Source organism: Ailuropoda melanoleuca, chromosome 8 (assembly GCF_002007445.2).
Source record: "Ailuropoda melanoleuca isolate Jingjing chromosome 8, ASM200744v2, whole genome shotgun sequence".
Taxonomy (NCBI): Eukaryota; Metazoa; Chordata; class Mammalia; order Carnivora; family Ursidae; genus Ailuropoda; species Ailuropoda melanoleuca.
This window is the reverse complement of record NC_048225.1, coordinates 86695640-86718217: the sequence shown is the minus strand read 5'-3', so window position 1 is coordinate 86718217 and position 22578 is coordinate 86695640. Positions and strand designations below refer to the sequence as shown.

Here is a 22578-nt window from a genome sequence, read left to right as displayed (position 1 = left end):
CTGGGTGTGAAGCCTGCTTAAGATTCTCTCTCTCCCTTTTCCTCTGCCCCTCCCCCACCAAATAAAAATAATAAATAATAAATAAAGCCAAGGATTCTATAACTAAAGGTGGAAGTTTGTGAAAGTAGCCACAATGCAAGATGTAAATGTTGAGAACAGTTCAAAGTGACTATTTCCTCTTTAGAACTACGATACAGTAGAATCAGGTAAATAACCAGCTTCTAGAATCCACTTAGAGATCCTTTAAAATGTCTCCAAATTAAAGATTCTGTAAAATGGGAACATACCTTAACATAATAAAGGCCATAAATGAAAAACCCACAGATAATATCATCCTCAATGGGGAAAACTGAGAGCTTTTCCTCTATGGTCAGGAACAAGGCATGGATGTCCACTCTCACCACTGCTGTTCAACACAGTACCAGAAGTCTTAGCCACAGCAATCAGAAAATAAAAAGAAATAAAAGGCATCCGAATCAGCAAGGAAGAAGTAAAACTTACACTATTTGCAGATGACATGATACTCTATACAGAAAACCCAAAAGACTCCACCAAAAAATTGATACAATTGTTACATGAATTCAGTAAAGTTGCAGGATACAAAATTGACATACAGAAATCTATTGCATTTCTTTACCAATAATGAAGCAGCATAAAGAGAAAGTAAGGAATCAACCTCATTTACAATTGCACCAAAAACAATAAGATACCTAGGAATAAACCTAATCAAAGAGGTGAAAGACCTGTACTCTGAAATCTATAAAACATTGATAAAAGAAATTGAGGATGACACAAAGAAATGGAGACATTCCATGATCATGGGTTGGAAAAACAAATACTGTTAAAATATCTATACTATCTGAAGCAATCTGCACATTCAATGCAATCCTTATCAGAATAACAACAGCATTTTTCAGAGAGCTAGAATAAACAATCCTAAAAGTTGTATGGAACCAGAAAAGATGCTGAGTAACCAAAACTACAATGGGAAAAAAAAAAAAAAAGCAAAGCTGGAGGCATCACAATTCTGGACTTCAAGTTATATTACAAAGCTGTAGTGATCAAAATAGTATGGTACTGGCACAGAAATAGACGCATAGATCAATAGAACAGAACGGAAAACCCAGAAATAAACCCATGAGTATATGGTCAATTAATCTTTGACAAAGCAGGAAAGAATATCCAATGGAAGAAAGACAGTCTCTTCAACAAATGGTGTTGGGAAAACTGGGCAGCAACATGCAAAAGAATGAAACTGGATCACTTTCTTACACCATACACAAAAATAAACACAAAATGGATTAAAGACATAAATGTGAGACCTGAAATCATAAAAATCCTAGATAACATAGGCAGTAATCTCTTTGACATCAGCCATAGCAACTTCTCTCTAGATACATCTCCCAAGACAAGGGAAACAAAAGCAAAAATAAACTATTGGGACTTCATCAAGATAAAAAGTTTCTGCACAGTGAAGGAAACAAACAACAAAACTAAAAGGCAACCTACTGAATGGGAGAAGATAGTTGCCAATGACATATCTGATAAAGCATTAGTATCCAAAAGATATAAAGAACTTAACAGTGAGAAAACAATCCAATTAAGAAATGGGCAGAAGACATGAATAGACATTTTTCCAAAGAAGATATCCAGATGGCTAACAGACACATGAAAAGATGCTCAACATCACTGATCATCAGGGAAATACAAATCAAAAGTACAATGAGATACCACCTCACACCTGTCAAAATGGCTAAAATCTACAACACAATAAAGAATAAATGTTAGTGAGGATGTGGAGAAAGGGGAACCCTTGTGCACTGTTGGTGGGAATGCAAACTGGTGCAGCCACTCTGGAAAACAGTATGGAGGTTCCTCAAAAAGTTAAAAATAGAACTACCCTATGATCCAGTAATTGCACTACTAAATACTTACCCAAAGAATACAAAAATACGAATTCAAAGGGATACATGCACCTCAATGTTTATAGCAGCATTATCTACATTAGCCAAATTATGGAAACAGTCCAAGTGTCCATCAATTGATGAATGGATAAAGATGATGTGAGATAATATATAATAATATATAATATATGCACACACTGTGGCATATTACTCAACCATAAAAAAGAACAAAATCTTGCCATTTACAAGGACATGGATGAAGCTAGAGAGTATTATGCTAAGTGAAATAAGTCAGTCAGAGAAAGACAAGTACCATATGATTTCACTTATATGTGGAATTTAAGAAACAAAACTAACAAGCAAAGGGGGAGAAAATAGGGAGGCAAACCAAGAAAAAGACTCATAATATAGAGAACTGATGGGGACCTGAGGGAGGGTGGGGGGGGATGAGTTAAATAGGTGACAGGTATTAAGTAGTGCACTTGTGGTGAGCACTGGGTGTTGTATGGAAGTGTTGAATCACTATATTGTACATTTGAAATTAATATTACACTGTATGTTAACTAACTGGAATTTGAATAAAACTTAAAAAAAAATAAAGATTCTCTAAATTTATTGATAGTGACTACACATGCTCTTTGTATAAAATGTTTAAAAATCAACCATAATTCTATCAATAGAGATAACCAACTACCATTAACCTTTTTATCTTCCAGTTGTATTCCTATGTCTTTATATAATTTACATAATTGGATCATACTGCATACCTAGTTTTATAATCTTTTATCTTTCATATACAACAAGCACTTTTCTAAATCATGAAAAGTTTTTTGTTAATATAAGTTTTATGACTACATAATATTCTATCTTATGGATATATCATCATTTATTTGACCAGCATCTTATTAAAGTTTTATGCAATTACCAATTTTTAATTTTATAAATATCACTGTGATCAGTCAATATATAAATCTTTTTCTGCATTTCTGATTTCTGTAGAATAAATTTCTAGAAATTAAGTGAACTTTTTCATTTTCATTTTTATTTACTTGTTTTTATGTGCAGTGGGGTCTATTTATTTTTGTTCTTTTTATTTTTTCCAGCTTTATTGAGATAATTGACATATAATGAGTGAACTACTTTAAAAATCTTTTTTTTTTTTTTAAGATTTTATTTATTTGACAGAGAGGGAGAGAGAGAGCACAAGTAGGCAGAGTGGCAGGGAGAGGAAGTAGGCTCCTTGCTGAGCAGACAGCCTGATGTGGCCTCGATCCCAGGACCCTGGGATCATGACCTGAGCCAAAGGCAGACACTTAACCGACTGAGTCACCCAAGTACCCCTACTTTAAAATTCTTAATATATTGTGGCAAACTGCTTTTTACAGAGGTTATAAAAAAAAAATCCCTTAATTTCTGGGCCATTTTGTAACCAAGATTAAGGATATGCTAGATTTTCTTCCAATAAAAAATTTCCAAATTTTTTCGTTATTGTATGAATCGGTAGCAGGCAGAATAATGGCCCTTAAAGATATTCATGCCTTTATCCTTGGAACCTGTGAACATATTAACATTACTTTACATGGTAAAAGGGACTATGCAGATGTGATTAAGGTTAGGGAGTTGAGATGGGAAAGTTATCTGAATTACCCAGTTGGGCCCATTCTAATCATGAATCTTAAAGGACATGCACTTTTTCAGCTTGCAAAGAACCAGACAGAGTCTAAGAAAGACTTTGAAGATGGAGAGAGGAGGCCAGAAGTCATGGAATGCAGGAAGCTTCTAGAGGCTGGACTAGACAAGGAAACAGATTTTCCCCTAGAGCCTCCAAAAGAGAATGCAGCCTTGCCTGTATCTTGATTTTAGCTCACTGGGCCCATGTCAGATTTTTTTTCTATAGAATCGTAAGATAATAAATTTGTATTGTTTAAGTTACCAAACTTATAGTAAATTCTTGCAGAAGCAATAGAAAACTAAGCATCTAAAGAAAAAGAGAATGAAGCCCATAGAAATAAATTATTATGACTTCAGAAGAAGGAGTATCATATAGCACCTGTTGATACTTCAATCCAAATAAGATTTAAGAAGCTTTGGCCGACAAAACAACATCTGAATTGTGCAGCACTACCTTAAGAGGTCCCAAGAGCCAGTTCTACTGCCACATAATTCAAAGAATTAGAATCTGCCAATACACTATTCTGCTTTTTGCTCTGTTCTCCCCTTTTCTTCCTACACTTCTAATGTTTAAAGACATTGGCAATCTAGAGGATTGGCAATCCCTAGAGGGTTCTAAAGCAATATAATTATTTGTAATCTTGTTATTTTTGGAGTAAGAAAGAGAGCAAATAATCAATGTATTGCATGTAAAACCTTAGAACTTGATATAATTTCTAGATAATCTAATCCAGTGAGTTTTCATATAAGTTTAAGGATCTTTCAAGGTTTTATGGAATATAGGTACTATCATGAGGTGTTGGAAGAAAGGTCAAGTAATTGCTAGAATGCCATCCCCTTCATTGCAAACAGAAATGTCCTGGGGCGCCTGGGTGGCACAGCGGTTAAGCGTCTGCCTTTGGCTCAGGGTGTGATCCTAGCGTTGTGGGATCGAGCCCCACATCAGGCTCCTCCACTATGAGCCTGCTTCTTCCTCTCCCACTCCCCCTGCTTGTGTTCCCTCTCTCTCTGGCTGTCTCTATCTCTGTCAAATAAATAAATAAAATCTTAAAAAAAAAAAAAAAAAAATGCACTTTTGCTATTTAAGCAATTGAAACTAAGCTAATAAATACTGTCTGATACACTAGATTCCATTTAATAATTAACTGTGCCCAGGTAAATGGATGCTAATATCCCCCGTCTTTTTACGCTATTAATTTGCTTAGAAACTTAAAATAGACATTAATCTTTGCCAATCTGTGTGTAAGTATCAAAGCCCCAAATTAGTAAGGTCATATTTTGGTCTTAAAAAGAACTGATAATTTCACTCAAAAGAACAAAGCTCAGGTAAAATTATTTACCTCAACCAGTATACCAACAAAAGGGATAGAAGCTTCTTCATATTTCACAAAGAATAACTCAGGATTCGTCTTCCAGACTCCAAGCCATTTGTCTTTCAACTTTAATTTTTCTGATAGATATTTACTCATAGCCTCATCAGCATCTTCGGCCTAGCAAAAGAAAAAATATGTATGTGTAAGTATATAAAATCATAGATTTATATATAAATATTTTTACTGATTTCTATTTAAATATGGGACCAATATACCTTTAAATAATAAAAAACCTGGAAAGTAACAGATTTTAATTGAATCAATGTTTACTGGAAAATAACATAAACATTAAAAACTTAAAAGAGATCCATTCACTCAATAGGGAAATTCAGTGCTGAAACATCTACTTGTTATTTATATTTAAGTAATTTGTTTTATTAATCCACTGAGGAGAAAGAACTGTAATTATACATTTAAAAATAGTAATTATATTAAAAATCAATTATTTTTTCTGAACTTTAAAGATACAATAACCTATTTAGAACATAGTCAGTACATAAAAATTTAAAACAGCACTCCATTCTTTAAAACTAAGAGCATATTAAGGATTCAACAAATACTACCCATTTGATTTTTTAAATTTAAATTCAGCTACCTCAAGGATGCTAATCATCTAAGCTATTGTGAAACCATCATTAGACCCCGTCTGATTAATGGCACAAAAATTTCTATAAACGTTTTTCAATTGCCTTTCAGAGACTTCATCTTCTCCAACCTTCATTATGAGATAGACATTGGCCATTAATACTGTCCTAGTTTTATGGTAACTGTGTTCTTAAAAAAAAAAATTTTCGTCCAATTGCAAAATACGGCTCACCTACAGAAAATCAGAAAAACCGCACAAAATTTAAGGAAAACAAAACTCACTCCTGATCCTGACAGCCCAAATAACCATTGTTGCTAATTCCCTCTGGTCATTTTTCTACGTATGTATTCATCCATACATATGAATCATGTTTTGTTTTGTCTCTGGGTTTGGTTTTTTTTTTTTTTTTTATAGTGTGAGATGTAACGAATGTTCTTGAAAATCTTAATTTTTACCTCTGCATGGGTTTCTACCACATGCAGCTACCACAAGATCTTTACTGTCCCCTTAGTCGGAAATTCAGTTTCTAATTTTTAATTCTGAGACATATCAGTGCAACGAATATCTTTTTACACAAATTCTTCTATAAGTTTAAAAAATAGGTTAGAAACATATGATATTTGTTCTATGCAGTGTTACGAGTTTCGTATCTTGGGTGGAACCACCGAGTGTAGACCTGTGCGGTACTGTCGGGTCAAAGTCAAGGCTAGGTCATCGTAGCCTTGGGGATGGGCACAAGTCGTTAAATGAGAAAACTAAGACGCAAACCTGGGCACTGATAAGGCTTTTCGATCTAAGATGTAAACCTGGGCACTGATAAGGCCTTTCGGATCTTGATCTCTTGGAAGCTGCCAGAAACCCTGCAAACGCTCTACCAGGGCTGCCGCCCTCACTGACAATGGTTTGTGTGCCGGGAAAGCCAACGGTAACCCTTTGCAAATGCTAAGTCAACGTGCTTTTTGGAACCGCAGGCGGGCTGTGCCCCGTGGGGAGAGGGACCCGCGTCCCGGCGCCGGCCCCTCACCTTACAGCCCTGCAGCACCTCGTCGCAGTACAGCGCCACCTTCTCGTCGCGCCACATGCCCCTCATGGGGGACACGCAGACCGGGGGCAGCGGCTGCGCCTCCTCTTCATCCTCCTCGAGCACCGTCAGAAGGGGCTCCTCCTCCTCCTCGTCTTCGTCCTCCGCCCCCTCGCCCCGGCCCTCGGCCTGGGAGGCCGGCAGGAGCTGCAGCCGCCTCCGGGCCGCCTCCCGGTCCGCCTTCCCCTTCACGGGCCTCGGGGACGCCACCACCGACCGCACCGGGGATGCGGCGCTCTTCAGGGCCCCTACCGCCACCGAGGCCCCGGTGGGCGCGGCCAGCCCCTTCTCGCCTCCCCGGCCGGGGCTGATGGTTCGGACAGAGTCCTCCTGCACGGGAGCCCTGGCCCCCGACGCCATCTCCTCACACCGCGAGGGCCGGCTGCAGCCGTTACTCACTTTTCCCGCCCTCAGCCCCCTGGCCAATGAGCGAGCGGCGCCCGCGGAGCCCTCAACGAGCGCGGGGCCTCGAGGGACTCCGGGCCCGGGTGAGTTGGGGGATGGGTGTGGGGGCGGGAGCGGGGGTGGAGGGGAAAGCTGCCCGCGGGGGTGGGGGGCGCGGGTACTGCGGAGCGGGGCCGGGGTGGAGAGTGTGGCGCTCAGTGCGGCTTCCCCACTAGGTGGCGCCCACGCGCAGGGCGCTCGCCCTAACCCTACGCCGCTCCCCTTGGACCCACCCAACGAGAGAATTCTCTCCCCAGGGTCTTCTCGTTTTCAGGGTGCTTGTGAGTCACCCCCAGGACATCATGACCTAACTAATGCGCCGCCTATCACTGCACACACGCGCATCTACACAAACACAATCTGAAAGAAAATTTAGTTTTACCCTGGGGACGACAGTAACTGGAACCCTCTGCTCATGTCACTGTAGCGACACCCCTAGCGACCTAGAGTTTCCCCAGCCTATTCACACGGTTCCCAATCTAAAACTGTCTTTACATTTTGAACAAGACACTTTTTGCCATAAAGGATAGGTTAGTCTAATTTCGTGTCTCTGTTGTGCTGCTCGAAATTCTCATTAAAGATTATGTTATGTAACTGTTCAGCTAGACTCAGGTTTCCAGCTGGGAGTAATGTGTGCAAACTGTGAATACCCTCACAATGGAAGTCTGCTCAAGATAATACATTTTGGTGAAGAACAGAGACTACTCGTTCCTGTTACATTATTATTAAACGTGCGTGGAGCCAGTTGGAATAACTCCTGTTTGCTCTCTAGCTGTGAAGTACTACCCTGGGGCCAGCAGCTCCCACAAAGAACAGCATTGGGAAAACACCTGCCTTCCTTCACACTCATCTGGAAGGACACTGTGTTAAATCTGGAGTTTATTTTGAGGAAAATATTAGTCTTAATATGTTCAGGGAATAATTACAACATTTATCACGTTTTTGACTCTAAGTTTATTCCTTTTGTCAGGAGTCCTGGAATTTGTTTAAAATTGTACTTAGCTACAGATTTCACTCACCAAAAGCAAAATCTGTTTACTCTAGCATTTCTTCCAAAAGTTTGTTTTTTAATAAGTTGTGGGGTTTTGATTCTTAGATTCAGAGTAACAGAGACCACTTGGCCTAGTCAAAAGTTTAAAAACAACGACAGCCTCTTTCCAAAAAAACAAAACAAAACACAAATATTTGTAGGAAACCGCTATGTGCCAGGCAATACAGAGATGCCAAAGTTAGAGAAACAAAGGACAAAATTCCTATCCTTATAATCTTAGTGAAGGGTGTAGATGGGTCAATAGATGATTGTGTTTGGTAAGGACCCTGATTTTATATATATATATATATATATATATATATANAAAGTTAGAGAAACAAAGGACAAAATTCCTATCCTTATAATCTTAGTGAAGGGTGTAGATGGGTCAATAGATGATTGTGTTTGGTAAGGACCCTGATTCCCGGAAGTGATACTTAAGCAGAGTCTTGATTATGAAAACAATATCTGTGGCAATTTGAAATAGAAGGAAATTTAAATCAGTTGTACTTCCAATGCTTGGCAATAACTACTGGTTAGATTTTGGAATATTTTCTTTCAGTATTTTTTCCTATCACATTATTACATAGTTTAGATCATATTAATTTTTAATTTAGTCTTTTATTTAGGATAAGTGTTTTCTTATTACAAATTACTTAAATATATTAAATTTTAAATTATTAAAATATTAAATGTAAAATATTAAAAATTAAATATTTTTCAATAGCTGCATATAATTTCCATAAACCCATACTTTCATATGTTTGGGTTACATTAATTTTTATAATAATGAATATGATATATTTGTGCATAAGTTTTGCCTATATTTTGTATCCCCCACCCTCACCCCCAGGGAAAAGTGGGATTCCCAAGTCAGGATGTGTAAACATTTTAAGGCTGCTGGTATTGCCAAATTGTTTCCCAAAAAGGATGTGTATGAATTTCTACTTCCATTAGCATATATAATTCCCAGATGGGCTGTGTTATGAAATAGTAGATTATAGGCACCTAAGCTGGGAATAGAAAAGGAGATGGAGTAGAATAAACATTCTAGGCAGAGAGAGTCATTAGTGATTTTACAGAAGAGTAAAAGAATTTAGTCTAGGTAGCTTGTTATGGCTGGAATAGAAGGGGCAAACTGGGACAAAACCTCAGGTTGGAGAGACATACAAAAGCCGTCTCACAGAGGGTCATGTATGTTATGTGTATAAGGAGTTGAATTCTAACCATATTGAGAAACTCTCCCTGATCTAAGTTGATATTCCACTCTCTGATCTAGCACCCTCCGTATCCATTCCCGCATAAACTTTCCCAGGTCATGCCAGTACATGTTGGCCAGTCCTCGTCCTCCCTTAGAGAACCCAGCACATCTCTGGCTGGGCTTTGTTGTGTCTCAACCTGTGTATTGGACTGGTGGCTAGGAGGGAATAGGGGGTAGACTCTCAGCGGTGGTGCATGGGTCTTCCATGCATGTGTGTCATCTGCAAGCATGGGGGACTCTAGCTTTTAATGGGGAGAAGTGAGCTCAGAGGATTCTGGGGAATCTGGCGATTCAGTATCTCCCAATGCATCAACCAGGATGTCCTCATACCATGTCTCAGGATCTCTCCTTCCCAGTCAGAGCCTGACTGGTTTAACAATCCTGCCTCTGAGAACTTAACCTTCTCCGGAACTCCATTACTCTTTTTTTTTTTTTTAATTAAGATTTTATTTATTTGAGAGAGAAAGGGAGCATGAACAGGGAAGGGGAGGGAGAGAAGGAGAGAGAATGTCAAGCAGACTCCCCGCTGAGCATGGAGCCCCGACGTGGGGCTTGATCCCAGGACCCTGAGATCACGACCTGGGGCTTAACTGAACCACCCAGGTGCCCCTGGAACTCCATTACCCTTATAAAAAACCTGGAGCCCACGTTTTTTTCTGCCCTTCAGCTGGAAATGAATCTCTTTATGTACTGCAATGGAGGCCTTCTGGCTTTGACACTTCACCTTAAATTGATTATCTCAGCATGTCTTTGTCTTATGCAAGTAAATACATAATACTCAGCAAGAGACCATTGATTCCACAGTCCTTATAATAGTATGTCCACCAAACCTCTCGAACTCCTGACGTTGCACCACCAGGCATTCTCTTACTTTCACCCACAGTGGAAGTTTGAACAATTGCACGGCACGGCATGCTAGCAGGGATCAGTATTCCGCGGACCACCAAATGACCGCGTCCTCATTGACAGCTGCCTGGAAGGTGATTCCAGCTCCAACCTATCATTTTATAATCTGCTTCCATACTGTTTGTCTTAGCTCGGGCCTCCTGGGAAACAGGATCTGAGGCAATGACTTGCATAAAGAGAATTTGGGGGGGATGTTTTCAAGAATGATATCTATAAGGGAATGAGAGAATCGGGAATGGGCAAAGAGAACTGTGGAACTATGATGCGTTTATAGCAGAGTTCTCAGCCATTCCTTCTGGGGAGTTCTGGACCAGGGTGGCCTTTTGAGTCATGACAAGGGGTGGGCCTTTCCATCCTTGCGTCTTCCAGGCACTAGAGGTGAGCTGCCCATGGAGAGAGGCATGACCTTGATGTGGCCGTTCCCTTTGTAAAGAAACCACCAAACTTCCAAAGCCACGGTACCATTTTGTGTTCCTACCAGCAATGAACGAGAGTTCCTGTTGCTTTTTGGCCTCACCAGCTTTCGGTGTCGTCGCTGTTCTGGCTGTTCTAATCGATGTGGAATAGCAGCAGCCCCTTTTGGCTGAGAGGGATTTAGAGTTTCCAGCAGCCAACACTTCCAACATCCAAGAGAATGCATGTCCTGTTTTTAAAAGAAGGCTTGGGGGCAGCAAACCACAGCATCCTCTCCGCACAGTTATCAGACTGGGATATAAGAACAAAACTCTACCAAAGTGGGCTTGCGGCTGACTCACCTGAGCCATTGGCCTCGAACACAGCGTTAGTCCAGCACTTGAGATTATTGTCTAGAAGTCAGTCGGTTTCGCTCTGGGTATGGACGGGAAACCAAAGTGTTCGCCATCCTCTCCCTAAGGCTGGGATTCAAGGGATTTGAGGGATGGAGACAGGCAAAGAACTTGAGAAGTTTTTGAATGTCCATATAGCTGATCTCACTGGACTTAATGTCTTTTTTTTTTTAAAAGATTTTATTTATTTATTCGACAGAGACAGAGACAGCCAGTGAGAGAGGGAACACAAGCAGGGAGTGGGAGAGGAAGAAGCAGGCTCATAGCAGAAGAGCCTGATGTTGGGGCTCGATCCCGCAACACCGGGATCACGCCCTGAGCCGAAGGCAGACGCTTAACCGCTGTGCCACCCAGGCGCCCCTGGACTTATGTCTTTGAGCTTTCTTTTCCTCTGGTACTTTCTCTCAATTCATTTCTTTGGTGAAGTTATATTGTAAAATGAATGGTCAAGAGCATGGACTCTGGCCAGACTGCCTGGGTTCCATGGTGTGGCTCCGATGTAAAGGTAAGTTTCTCCTCTTCTCTAAGGCCTTTTGCTTTCCAGTAAAATGGGACTTAAATAACAGTCTGTGGTAAGGAGTTTCTGCGCCCTCAGTGTTCCGCTGTTTAAGTAGTGCTGAGGCACATCCCATCCCATGTTCAACCAGCTTCTTTTCCTGTAGCAGCTAAAACAATTCTTGTATTTGATTAGTGATTCTAACTAGCAAGGCCTTGGGCGTTAAATGAGGCCAGCTCTGTTCTATGTCTTGGGGTGGAAAAACTCATTTCCCCTCTTTCTCCTTAGAGGCTTTTCCTTGAATTGGCTCTTCCTTCCCATTGAAGTGGTGAGATACAAGAGGGAGAGTGTTGAGCGGGGCCCCGGGTGGAAAGGGCAGGCTGCTGCCTGGCTTGTGTGGGCACTGGGCTCAGGCCTGCCTAAGATGTATGAGACAGTCTGTGGTTCCTACATACGTGGCTAGTTTCCACATTGGGTTTTGTGGCCAAAACCTGCTGGCCTTTTCTTGTTTCTCACAAAGACCTTGACGGAGATGCCTGGCTATGGCAGAATTGAACTTGAGAAATCTAAGGTCCTGGTATCTTTCTTTATCTCTTATTTCTAGGGATCTGACCAGTAGCCATTGTCCTGCCTTGCTCATGCTGTGTTCTTCACCTTGAATGTCCTTCCTGCTTGTCTCTACCTGTCAGAATTCTCCTAGGCCAGGTTTCAATACACAGCCCTCATGAGAACTAAGTTTTTCCTCCTCCGTGCTCTCAGAGTACTTTCTGCACAGTATTATACACACTGAAAACACTTCATGTACTGGGACAGGTATATTTTATCCCCAGTACTTAGCACAGTCCTTGGCACATAACTACTAAAATTTTTAAGAATGGTACCACTATAGAAGTATAATCAATATTTTTTCCAATTTCTGAGCTGAAATGTGTATCCATTCTTCTCGTCTCCTAGGATGTTACTTCCTTGATGCCCACCCAGGATCAGGTCTACTCATCTTTATGTCCATTGCAGAACTTACTTAGCATGTGGGTTAAATTCTGTAAACTAATGGGAATATTCACAGGCTTGTATTCTCTTCGGCTTGGGCTATCTAGGGGAGCTTTAAGTTAAATCCACAGGCTGTCTCCAATATACAAATGATCTAAATTACAAAAGCTTATTTAAAAATCAGAACTCATTATTGTCTATCTGAAAAAATTTCTTTTTTTTTTTTTAAAGATTTTATTTATTTATTTAACAGAGAGAGACGGCCAGTGAGAGAGGGAACACAAGCAGGGGGAGCGGGAGAGGAAGAAGCAGGCTCCCAGCGGAGGAGCCCGATGTGGGGCTCGATCCCAGAACGCTGGGATCACGCCCTGAGCCAAAGGCAGATGCTTAATGACTGTGCCACCCAGGCGCCCCCTGAAAAATATTTCTGATCAAAACTTCTCTTCCTAGGTCACTGTGAAGCAGAAAGTAGGCTTATAAATTCTTTCAATCTTCCAGTCCCTGAACATTTATTCTTTGAGATCTTCTTTTTTCTTTTTTGCTCTCAGAGGGAAAGAGCAAAGCACTGATGAATAATAACACCTAGCTGTAGACAGAACAGGAGTAGTAAGACTTGGGGCACCTGGGTGGCTGAGTCAGTTGAGCATCTGCCTTTGGCTCAAGTCAAGATCTCTAGGTCCTGGGATCGAGCCCCCAGTTCATCAGGGAGCCTGCTTCTCCCTCTGTCCCTCCCTCTGCTCCTGTGCTTTCTCTCTCTCTCCCTCCCTCTGAAATGGATAGATAAAATCTTTAAAAAAAAAAAAAAAGAATAGGTAAGACTCACTGACATTTCAGAGATTCACCTGGACTCAGTTTCCTTGAGATTTCATTATTATGTAGAGTAGTGACTTGGGGTCAGGAGTAGACAGATGTCCTGGATATAAGTACAGAGATGTAATAGGGGCTGGAATATAATATAAGCAGCTCTGGGACTGGGGAGATGGACTGGAGAGACAGCAGAGACTGGGAGGATTCACCTTCCTTTCCTCCTAGTGGTGACTAATCTGCATTGAGGGGAAGAGTTGGGACCAGAATTAAGAGGAACTGAGGGATCCCGTGTAGCAAAGAGAAAAGAGAGGAGTAGTTGTTCCATTTGACAGATACGTGCTGTCCACCTACTTTGTGCTGGCATGGTGTTAAGTGCTGGGGATATAGCAAAATACACAAAAATCTCTAAGCTTGCATTCTGGATAAGGGAGATAGACAATAAACATTTTTAAAGTAAAATTCCCAAGAGAAGCAAACACATGTCCACACGAAAACTTGCACAAGAAGGTTCAGAGCAGCATTATTTATAATAACCAAAAAATGAATAGAATTCAAACGTCCATCAGTTGATAAACAGAAAAAGGAAATGTGGTATAACCCATATAATGGATGTCAAACGGCCATTATAAGAAATGAAGTACCGATGTAACAACGTGGCAGAACCTTGAAAACATGCTAAGCGAATGAAGTCAGTCACAAAAGCCCATAGAACATATGATTCCATTTATATGAAATGTCCTGAATAGGCAAATCTACAAGGACAGGAAGCAGATTAGTGGTTGCCGAGGATTAGGGGCAGTGGGATGGCTTGAGGGGAAATGAGGTCCTGTTAACTGCTAACGGCTCCAGGAGTTCTTTTAGGGGTGATGTGCACAACTTTGAGAATACACTAAAAATTATTGAGTTGTAAGTGTTAAATTATTGAGTTGTGTTAAATAGGTGAATTGTATGGTATGTGATTTAAAATAAATTTTAAAAAGTAAAATTTATAGTGATAAGCGCTATGAGAATTATAAAAAATATGGAGGGAGCAGAGATAGGGGAGTTGTAGAGGGTAGGGCTAGAGATAAAATTTTTACACAGAGTAGGGAGGGTAAGTCTCACCCATAGGTGACATTTGAGTGAGTACAGATCTAAAGAGGAAAATATTGGACTTTGACAGTGCAAGGGAAAGAAACTTTTTTTCCGTCACCCAGTTATTTCCAGAGGGCAATTCAGATAAAAGGAAAACAGGTAAAAAAGGAGTAACTACAGTTTTAGAAGGTCCATAATACGACTAGCGTATGATTTTCACATTTCCTCACATGATAAGCATTTAAATAAGGCTCGCATTGGTCAGAAAACACTAAATGAGTACATCTGGGGATTTAGGAGTTTTAGAAGTTTTGTATGGTGAAGATTGGTTTTTATCGTTTTGGATAGGATTCTGTGAAATGCTGCTGTATGTGTTTCTCCACTTGGCTTTCTCAATTGAACAAATAAGTAAATATTAATGAGCACTTCGGTCAGCAATTTATTCCCAAGTACTTTAATTTTTCCTCCCTTTGAATAGGAATTTTTCCCTCTTCCTTAACTCTTTGACCTTAACTTTGTAAACAACTCTGGTGGGTCCAGGCAGGAGCTGCTCTTCTAGAAGCATGTAACTCCTCATTTTTGCCAGAAGAGGGCACTAGAGAGCTTTTGGGCCGTTTTAAAGGCCCTAATCCCAGAGGGCTGGGTGGAGCCTGAAGAGATCCTTCAGCCCAGCCAGCCCCAGTCCTGACTCAGAATCACACTGCACACCACTTTGCTAGGGGACAAGCTCAGACACATCTCTCTAATGTCTAATGCTTCTTTAACCACAAATGTGATGTTCTGTTAAATCTTCAAACTTTGACTATGTGTACTAACTCCCTGATACTTGTTCTGTGTTCTGCTTTTGTTTTTAGCTCTTTTTGAGATAAATACAGGATTTTAATTTTACATTAACCACACAAAAGAAAAGAATCACCAGACATGTTTCGGGCACATGAGTTCTACTAAAGAGAGGCGATACGGGATATGGACAGGGAACAGCCCCAAACTGCTGACAGTAGCTTCCCTGGTAAATAGCCAATGGCCCAAACTTGCCTTAATAGTGCTCAGCAGTCTTATATTTCAATCTGACAGTAAAGGACACTAAGAATGACAGGAACAATGGCTAATCAGCCTACATTTCAGAAAGTGACTAGATATCTAATAGTAGGGCAAACACATAATATTGATAATGACCACTGTAAGACACTCTCAACCACTGTTGATAGAAGTCAAAATCGTTAAAGACATTTAGGAAGGCAATTTGGCAAACTCTTTCAGAGTGTCAAATGTGCTTAACTTCAATTCAGCAATGCCATCTTTAGAAATCAATTCCCCAGAAATGGCTTGTCTATGTACATAATTCATATGTAACACTGATAACAGCATTTAGTACATACTGTGTGCCAGACAGGTTGAAGAACTCTATGTATATTGACTAACATAATTCTAACAGTAGCCCAGCGATCCCCTCTTCACTGATGAGGAAAGAGGCACAGGGAGGTTAAGTAACAACCACAAAGTAGTGGACGCAGGATTCAAATACAGGCAGTCTGACGGCAGAGTTGATTCGCCGAACCAAGGCACTGTGCAGTACCGGGTATTTACCATAGTGTTGTTTCTAATATTGTAAAACCGGAAACAGCCTACACCCGTTACTAGCAGAATACCTAAATCACGGATGATACATCCATTTTATCAAAAGGAGGTCAATCTAGGTACACTGACTCAGAAAGAGCCCCAAAGACATATTGTAGGGAAAATGGCAGGTGGGTGGGGGTGAGGGAGGAAGCAATTCTCAGGATAATACATGTAATATGATTCCACTTATGATTCTTTAAGTTTCATATTTGTATTTGGACATATATACAAGCATAGAAGGATGGAAGGGCCTTACAGACATCCATCTGTACTTTGGGGAGGAGAGTGGTATTGGGGATGGGGGTGTTTGTAAAGGGAAATTTCAATGTTTCACCCTGTATAACCCTGAATGACTTCAGTGTTTTCGAATAAAATGTATTTCTGTACTAGAGGAACACCCTTTCAAAGAGGGAAAATGATGTAGTGTAAAAATAGAAGGTCATCTTGGCAAGCAGTCCAATCAGCCCCTTCACGTCACAAATAAGGAAACTGCGGTGTTAAGGAGTAGAATGGAGTGTGTGCTGTTGTGTGTGCAGCGGCCGAGCTAAGTGAGAGCCTGCCAGCCCCACCCCTGCCCCAGCCTTCTCTGCATTGCACCATTTTGCCTTCACCCTGGTGAAAACTCTGGGAATGAGCTGTGCACTATCTTAATGTGATCTCACAGTTATGTTTTATTTCAGAGATTCATAATCATCTGGCCTTTAAAAAATTTTGGAAGGTATATAATGTCAGTCATTCAATCAACAATTATTTATTAAGTCAAATAATTAGAGAGTACTAATTAGATGCTCATTGCTCTATGCCAGGTACTGCGCTAGGCCTGGAAGTATAGTGGGGTTTTTTGTTTGTTTTTTCTCTGTTTGTTTGTTTTATTTCAGGTTTTTATTAAATTCTAGTTCATTTGGAAGTACAGTGTTGACCAAGAAAAAAAAAAACAAACCAGTTGTTGCCCTCCAGACTTCTGGACACATGTTTACCATGTAACCATGTATGGATTCCCCAAAATGTGAAGCTGTGCTTGCCGGAAGGAAATGCACAAAAATGTTAATGGCACTGTTTTGGGAGTGTTAGGGTGTTTTATATTGTTCTTTACAGATTTCCATGTTTTCCATTTTGCAGAAGTTTCCAATTTGCGTGTATTTCTTTCACACTCAGAAAAATATATTTTAAAGAATCAAGTAGCAGCTCTTTGTCAGTGTCTGAATCTTGTTGAATTATATGGAAAGGGAAGAAGGTCATTACACTGGAGGAAATGAAATGTTTCCGGTGGGGAAAAAAGCCTTGGGCAAGCTGTTCTCTCCCTCACACTAAACCATAATTCTATGGAATTCTCAGAGAAAAGGCTTCTCAAAGGGCACTGGATGGAGGTGGGAGACATCTTTTGTCACACTCCCGGGACCATCAAGCAGTATGCTTCAGGGAAGAGCGCTGGGAGCCAGGTACACGCTAGCGGGTCAGTCCTCGGGCTTTGGAGACAGACCCCTGGACTGTGCAACCTTGAGAAATATACTTGTCTTTCTGAACTTGTTTCTCCATCCATAAATGGGAAGAAGCTAGATATCATATCATTGGGTGGTTATGAGAATTAAATAAGATAATGTGTGTAAGAAGCTCAAAACTGAAAACAAAATTAAAAAAAAAAAGCTCAAAACCATGGTTGGCACATACAGGTGCTTAGTTTATATTGCCTGCTGCAGAGCTCAGCAGCAGGACCTAATTCTCACTCCCTTGACCATCCCCTCACGCCCACACACAGTCCACACACATATAAACACTCGCACACTAAAAACACAGGCTAGGCCATAGAGAAAATGTCTTCAGTGCTATTTCAGGCAGTCATACAAATTAGTTCATTTTCCTAACAATCAGACCAGAAATAGAACAACCCGACATATTAAAATATAATAATAGAGAATGACCCCCATGACATTTCTTTTCACATTATTGCTTAGGGGTCCTCTATGTCCATAGAAATAGGTCTTAGGGCGCCTGGCTGGCTCAGTCAGAAGAGCATGCGATTCTTGATCTCGAGGTTGTGAGTTCAATTCCCATATCGGGTGTGGAGATTACTAAAAAAATAAACAACAAAAAAATATCCATTGCTTTATTTTTCAAATTTCTGTAAAGTAATCAATAATGGAAGAAGTCTGAAGAAAAGTGGCCACGTAGTAATAATGTAAGAAAGGTTAACCCTGAGTGCCAGGGTATCCAAATAAGCAAAGGGTTGGATGCTCCCCTGACATGTGACCAGCAGAGCTATCTATTTGAAGAGACCACGTGGGCTCAGACAAGAAGGATATCCATGGCACCCACGGTGACTTAGCCCGTACTCATTGTCCAGCACCAGAAGTTTGGGGCTTTAGCCCTTTGATGCTTCGAAGAACCATTTCTAAAAGACTCTTATCTTTGTGTAATAATACAGCACCTGCTAGATTTTGAAGGAAAGTAAAACAATGCATTAAACCTACAGTGAAATCATAAGATCATTTTCCAACAAGTCGTCCTACTGCTAAAAACCTTCTTGTAATCATGAAGGAAGCCAGACTGGGTGCAAAGCCAGCAAAAACAAGAAACAGACAGGAGAGCCAGAGCCCTGATCCAACTATTCCTGAAGCTTGGAACCATTTCTGGACTCTTCAATTATATTGGCCAATAAATCCCAATGCTTTTTAAAAAACAACCAATAATAGATAGTTCATATTGCATATATTAATGAAGCAAACAGGTTTTCAGTACAACAAACGAGTTTCCTATTCTAGTTTTGAGTCATAGAACCAAATTAATGGAGCGTGAACTGATAGAGTCACGCCAAAGTTTTTACACTGGTATATTTGTTCCCTTTCCCTAGCAATTCCAAATTCTTTTGATTTTGGAATACTGCTTAACTCTTGTTTCAATATATATTTAAAAACCAAAGCTGTAAGTATGTTTTATTGGTGAACACAATCCGTAAGTCATCTTACCGGTTGGAGGTATGGAAGTCTCACCGAGCGAAGGACTCACCGCGGGGGGAGAGATGCCAGAGCGCTTGGCTGACCTGGGGCTCCTGCCACATGGGGGCTGGCTGAGGGAGCAAACACTGTTCCAGGGAGTCCCTCACCCATCTTTCTGCTGTGGATTTGTTGCTGGAGAGAACATATCAAACATTAAGGAAAGGGGAAATGAGCTACATTTCAGATAAGGAACTGTTTGACTTCAACAGGATTTCTCCGTGCCCTTCTCTTTGATCTCAGAGAATAAGAGAAAAGAAACATGCTTGTGGAGAGGAAAATGAGAAGAGCAGCCACATCTTTGCCAAGAAACTTGAGTCCCTGAATACTGGGATACTGCTAACTGGCTTCTGCCTGTTTAGAGTTTTAAAAAAAACCTCCTTCAGGCATCCTAGGGAAGAATATAGAAATGGAGAATTGGAAAACCCCCTCAAGGCTAATTCAAAGCAGGTTCCAGTTTGACTTAGACATGTAATTCATCTTGTAGCCATGAAAAGTTAATGCCTTTCTAAGAACTTAGAATCAGAGGGTAACTGATAGACTACAAAAAAAAGGAATGGTTTGAGGTAGAATGATTTGGGATGGCTTGGGACACACACCCCCTCCTTGGTATAAAACAACTGAAAGTTCCACAGCATTCTTGGTCAGGTGCATCTCCCCAGCTGAACACACTCCACAAATTGCTCCAGGCTTCTTTTCTTTCCTTGTCTCTGGCTAAACTTTCTTTATCCCATACCTTTCATACCATTTCTTACCTTTGGGCTTTTGTTCCAGCTGCTCCATTCCTGCTTGGAATTCCCTCATCCTCTCCCTTCTCCTAGTATCTGCCCATCAAATTTGTACTTTTTTTTTTTTCCCTAAGGCATAGCTCCAAACTGACATACCCAAGTGCCTCACAAAGTTCTTCTGGCAGGAAAGAATTTCACTGTCCTTAATATTCCCATAGTACTTTGTGTGTTCTGATATTGCACACTTACTGCTGGCTGTCTTGTATCACAGTTATTTATGTGTTTATCTTCCACGCTTGGTTACCTGCTCAGAATGCAAGGACCATGCCTCTTTCACCTTTGAGCCTCCACCTATGTGCTTTGCCCATATTGTATAGCTCATGGATTCAGTGCATTCCCATTTTCTTAAAGTATCTATGTCGTACCCGTAATAATAGCTCACCTTTATTCATTCAAGCATGGTTTTAAAAGCTCTGCATATATCAACTCATTTAAAACACACAATACTGCTGTGGGGAGGGTTACTGTTATTATCCACAGTTTAGAGTTTACAGTTGAAGATACTGACATGTTACAATAAATTGTCCATGGTCACACAGCTAGTAAGTAGCAGACAGGGATTCAAATCTTGAAATTCTGATTCTAGAGTCAGGCTCTTAACTACTAAGAGATGTGTGTGTTGTGTGTGTGTGTTTGTGTGTGTGTGTGTGTGTACATGATCACCGTTATTCTTAATATATTCTTTTGGAGAAATCAAAGACTTTGTTAATTCACACATTGCATGTGAAATTCTAGAGGTCTAACATCATAAGTACTAGGTTAGTTGAATTTGACTGAACATGAGTAGATCCATTGACATTGGAAGCTGTTGAAATGGATATTTCTTACATTTTTAGTCCGTCCAGGAATTTCTGATCACTCTTGCTACATCAAGGAAATCTCTAGACTTAGGAGTCCTGCTTCCCCAAGATAGAAACCCCGAAAATTCAATTCCTTGGGCTCCTTTGCAGCTAGCCCATAGGCATGCAAGACTTTATTTCCGAAGTTGTACAAGGAAATAGGTTCAGGGGAGACCATCCATTTTGCAGATAAGGGTAGAAGCAGGAGGGACAGCTGTGGTCCTGAGGTTGGTTTCTCACCTAGGAGTTAGCTATGGTGCTGGCCAGCAGTGTGGACACTGTAAAGTCAGTTCCTGGCAGAGGGACCATGGTGGGCCCTCCATGGGAGGGAGAGCCAGGCTAGCAGTTTCCTCGTCAGACCATTCCTGCACTATAGTTTTCACTGTTGCTCCTGGAAGTGTAGCTTCAACTCACATCTGTTTTCTCCGGTCCTCCCACTGATTCTGTGAGCCATCCTGTGATACTATGATTTATAATAAGAAATACATATTTGGTTTTTGTCCAGTGATGAGAGTGAAAAAAAAAAAGGTGATTTTTGGAAAGACCCTACATATGGGGCTGGTCTCTAGGGGAACCAATGGAGCAATTACAGGGCTGGAGTTTTCAGCGTGCCAAACTCCCAAGCCCCCTACCCAACTCCATTCTGAGGAAGGGAGAGGGGCTGGAGATTGAATTCAATCACTAGTGGCTACCAATTTAATCAATAATGCCTGTGTAATGGTGCCTCCATAAAAATCCAAAAGGATGGGGTTTGGAGAGCTTCTGGGTTGGTGAATAGTTGGAGATATATGTGGGGAGAATGGCAGGATCAGACGGCATGGAAGCCCCATGCCGCCTTCCCACATACCTGACACTGTCCATCTCTTCCTTCTGGCTGTTCCTGTCCCCATATATGCTTTTATATAAACTGATAATCTAGTAAATAAAATGTTTCTCTGAGTTTTGTGAGCTGCTCTAGCAAATGAATTAAACCTGAGAAGGGGGTCATGGGAACCTCTGCTCCATGGCACAGGTGACAATGTGGACTTGTGACTGGCATCTGAAGTGGGGGGAGGGGGCAGTCTTGCAGGACTGAGTGCTTAGCCTGTGGGATCTGACACAGTCTCTAGGTAGACAGTGTCAGAAGTGAGTTGATTGCTTGGTGGCGTTAAAGAAAAAAACACACACTGGGCAGCTAGTATTCTTTGTTTTTCTTTTACAGCTTTACCAAGGTATAGTTGACGTACCATCAAGTTCACCTATTTTAACCTAGTATTCTTTAAAAACTCCTTTTCACAAACTGCTTAAATACCCAGAGTCAGCATCTGTTGTTTGTAAAAACTCTGATTGAGCTATTTATAATCATGAGGTGATATGGCATTTTCTTTGGGATGTTTTCTTGACAGTTTTATTATCATCATTATCTATCAGTCTTTCTTACTTAATTTGTTCAATTGGATTTCTTTGGAACACTTTATCACACTCTTGATAGATTTTTAAAATAAAGAATATCATAAAAATGGTTTAAGTCAACATCAAAGTGGATTTTCTTTCAAGGACTCCCACCTACTGATCTATCCGATGCCCATAGAATTAACTCTTACAGTGAGGTGGCTACTTTATGATGCTTTGTGTTTGTCCTCAGACCTTTTTATGCCAGTTTTTTTGTTTATTGTTTAACCCACGTCTAATTTGACAACTAAATAATTTTAAGTCATTAGACCTTATTGTTTTCAGGACATTTAACTTAGTTTTCACAGAAACAATATTCTTTCTTTTCACTTTTATATTTTATTGACTTATGTCAGGTGTTTTTTAAGTTTATTTATTTATTTAGAGAGAGAATGTGAGCAGGGGGATGGGCAAAGAGAGGGAGAGGAGAGAGAGAATTTCAAGCAGACTCTATGCTGAGGGCAGAGCTCCACGCAGGGCT

The 22578-nt window shown here is 40.6% G+C and overlaps 1 protein-coding gene across 1 annotated transcript in view; it reads right to left on the bottom strand.

Annotated features, from left to right (window-relative positions):
- SHCBP1L (SHC binding and spindle associated 1 like) overlaps positions 1 to 7080 on the bottom strand; it is a 40164-nt gene extending 33084 nt beyond the window's left edge. Inside the window, exons 1-2 of the mRNA XM_034666818.1 lie at positions 6559 to 7080; positions 4916 to 5065 (exon numbers count right to left, since the gene is read on the bottom strand). Coding sequence (XP_034522709.1) covers positions 4916 to 5065; positions 6559 to 6975 — 567 coding nt within the window. The 5' untranslated portion in view covers positions 6976 to 7080. The remainder of the gene's footprint in view (positions 1 to 4915; positions 5066 to 6558) is intronic.
- Between the last annotated feature and the right edge of the window lie 15498 nt (positions 7081 to 22578).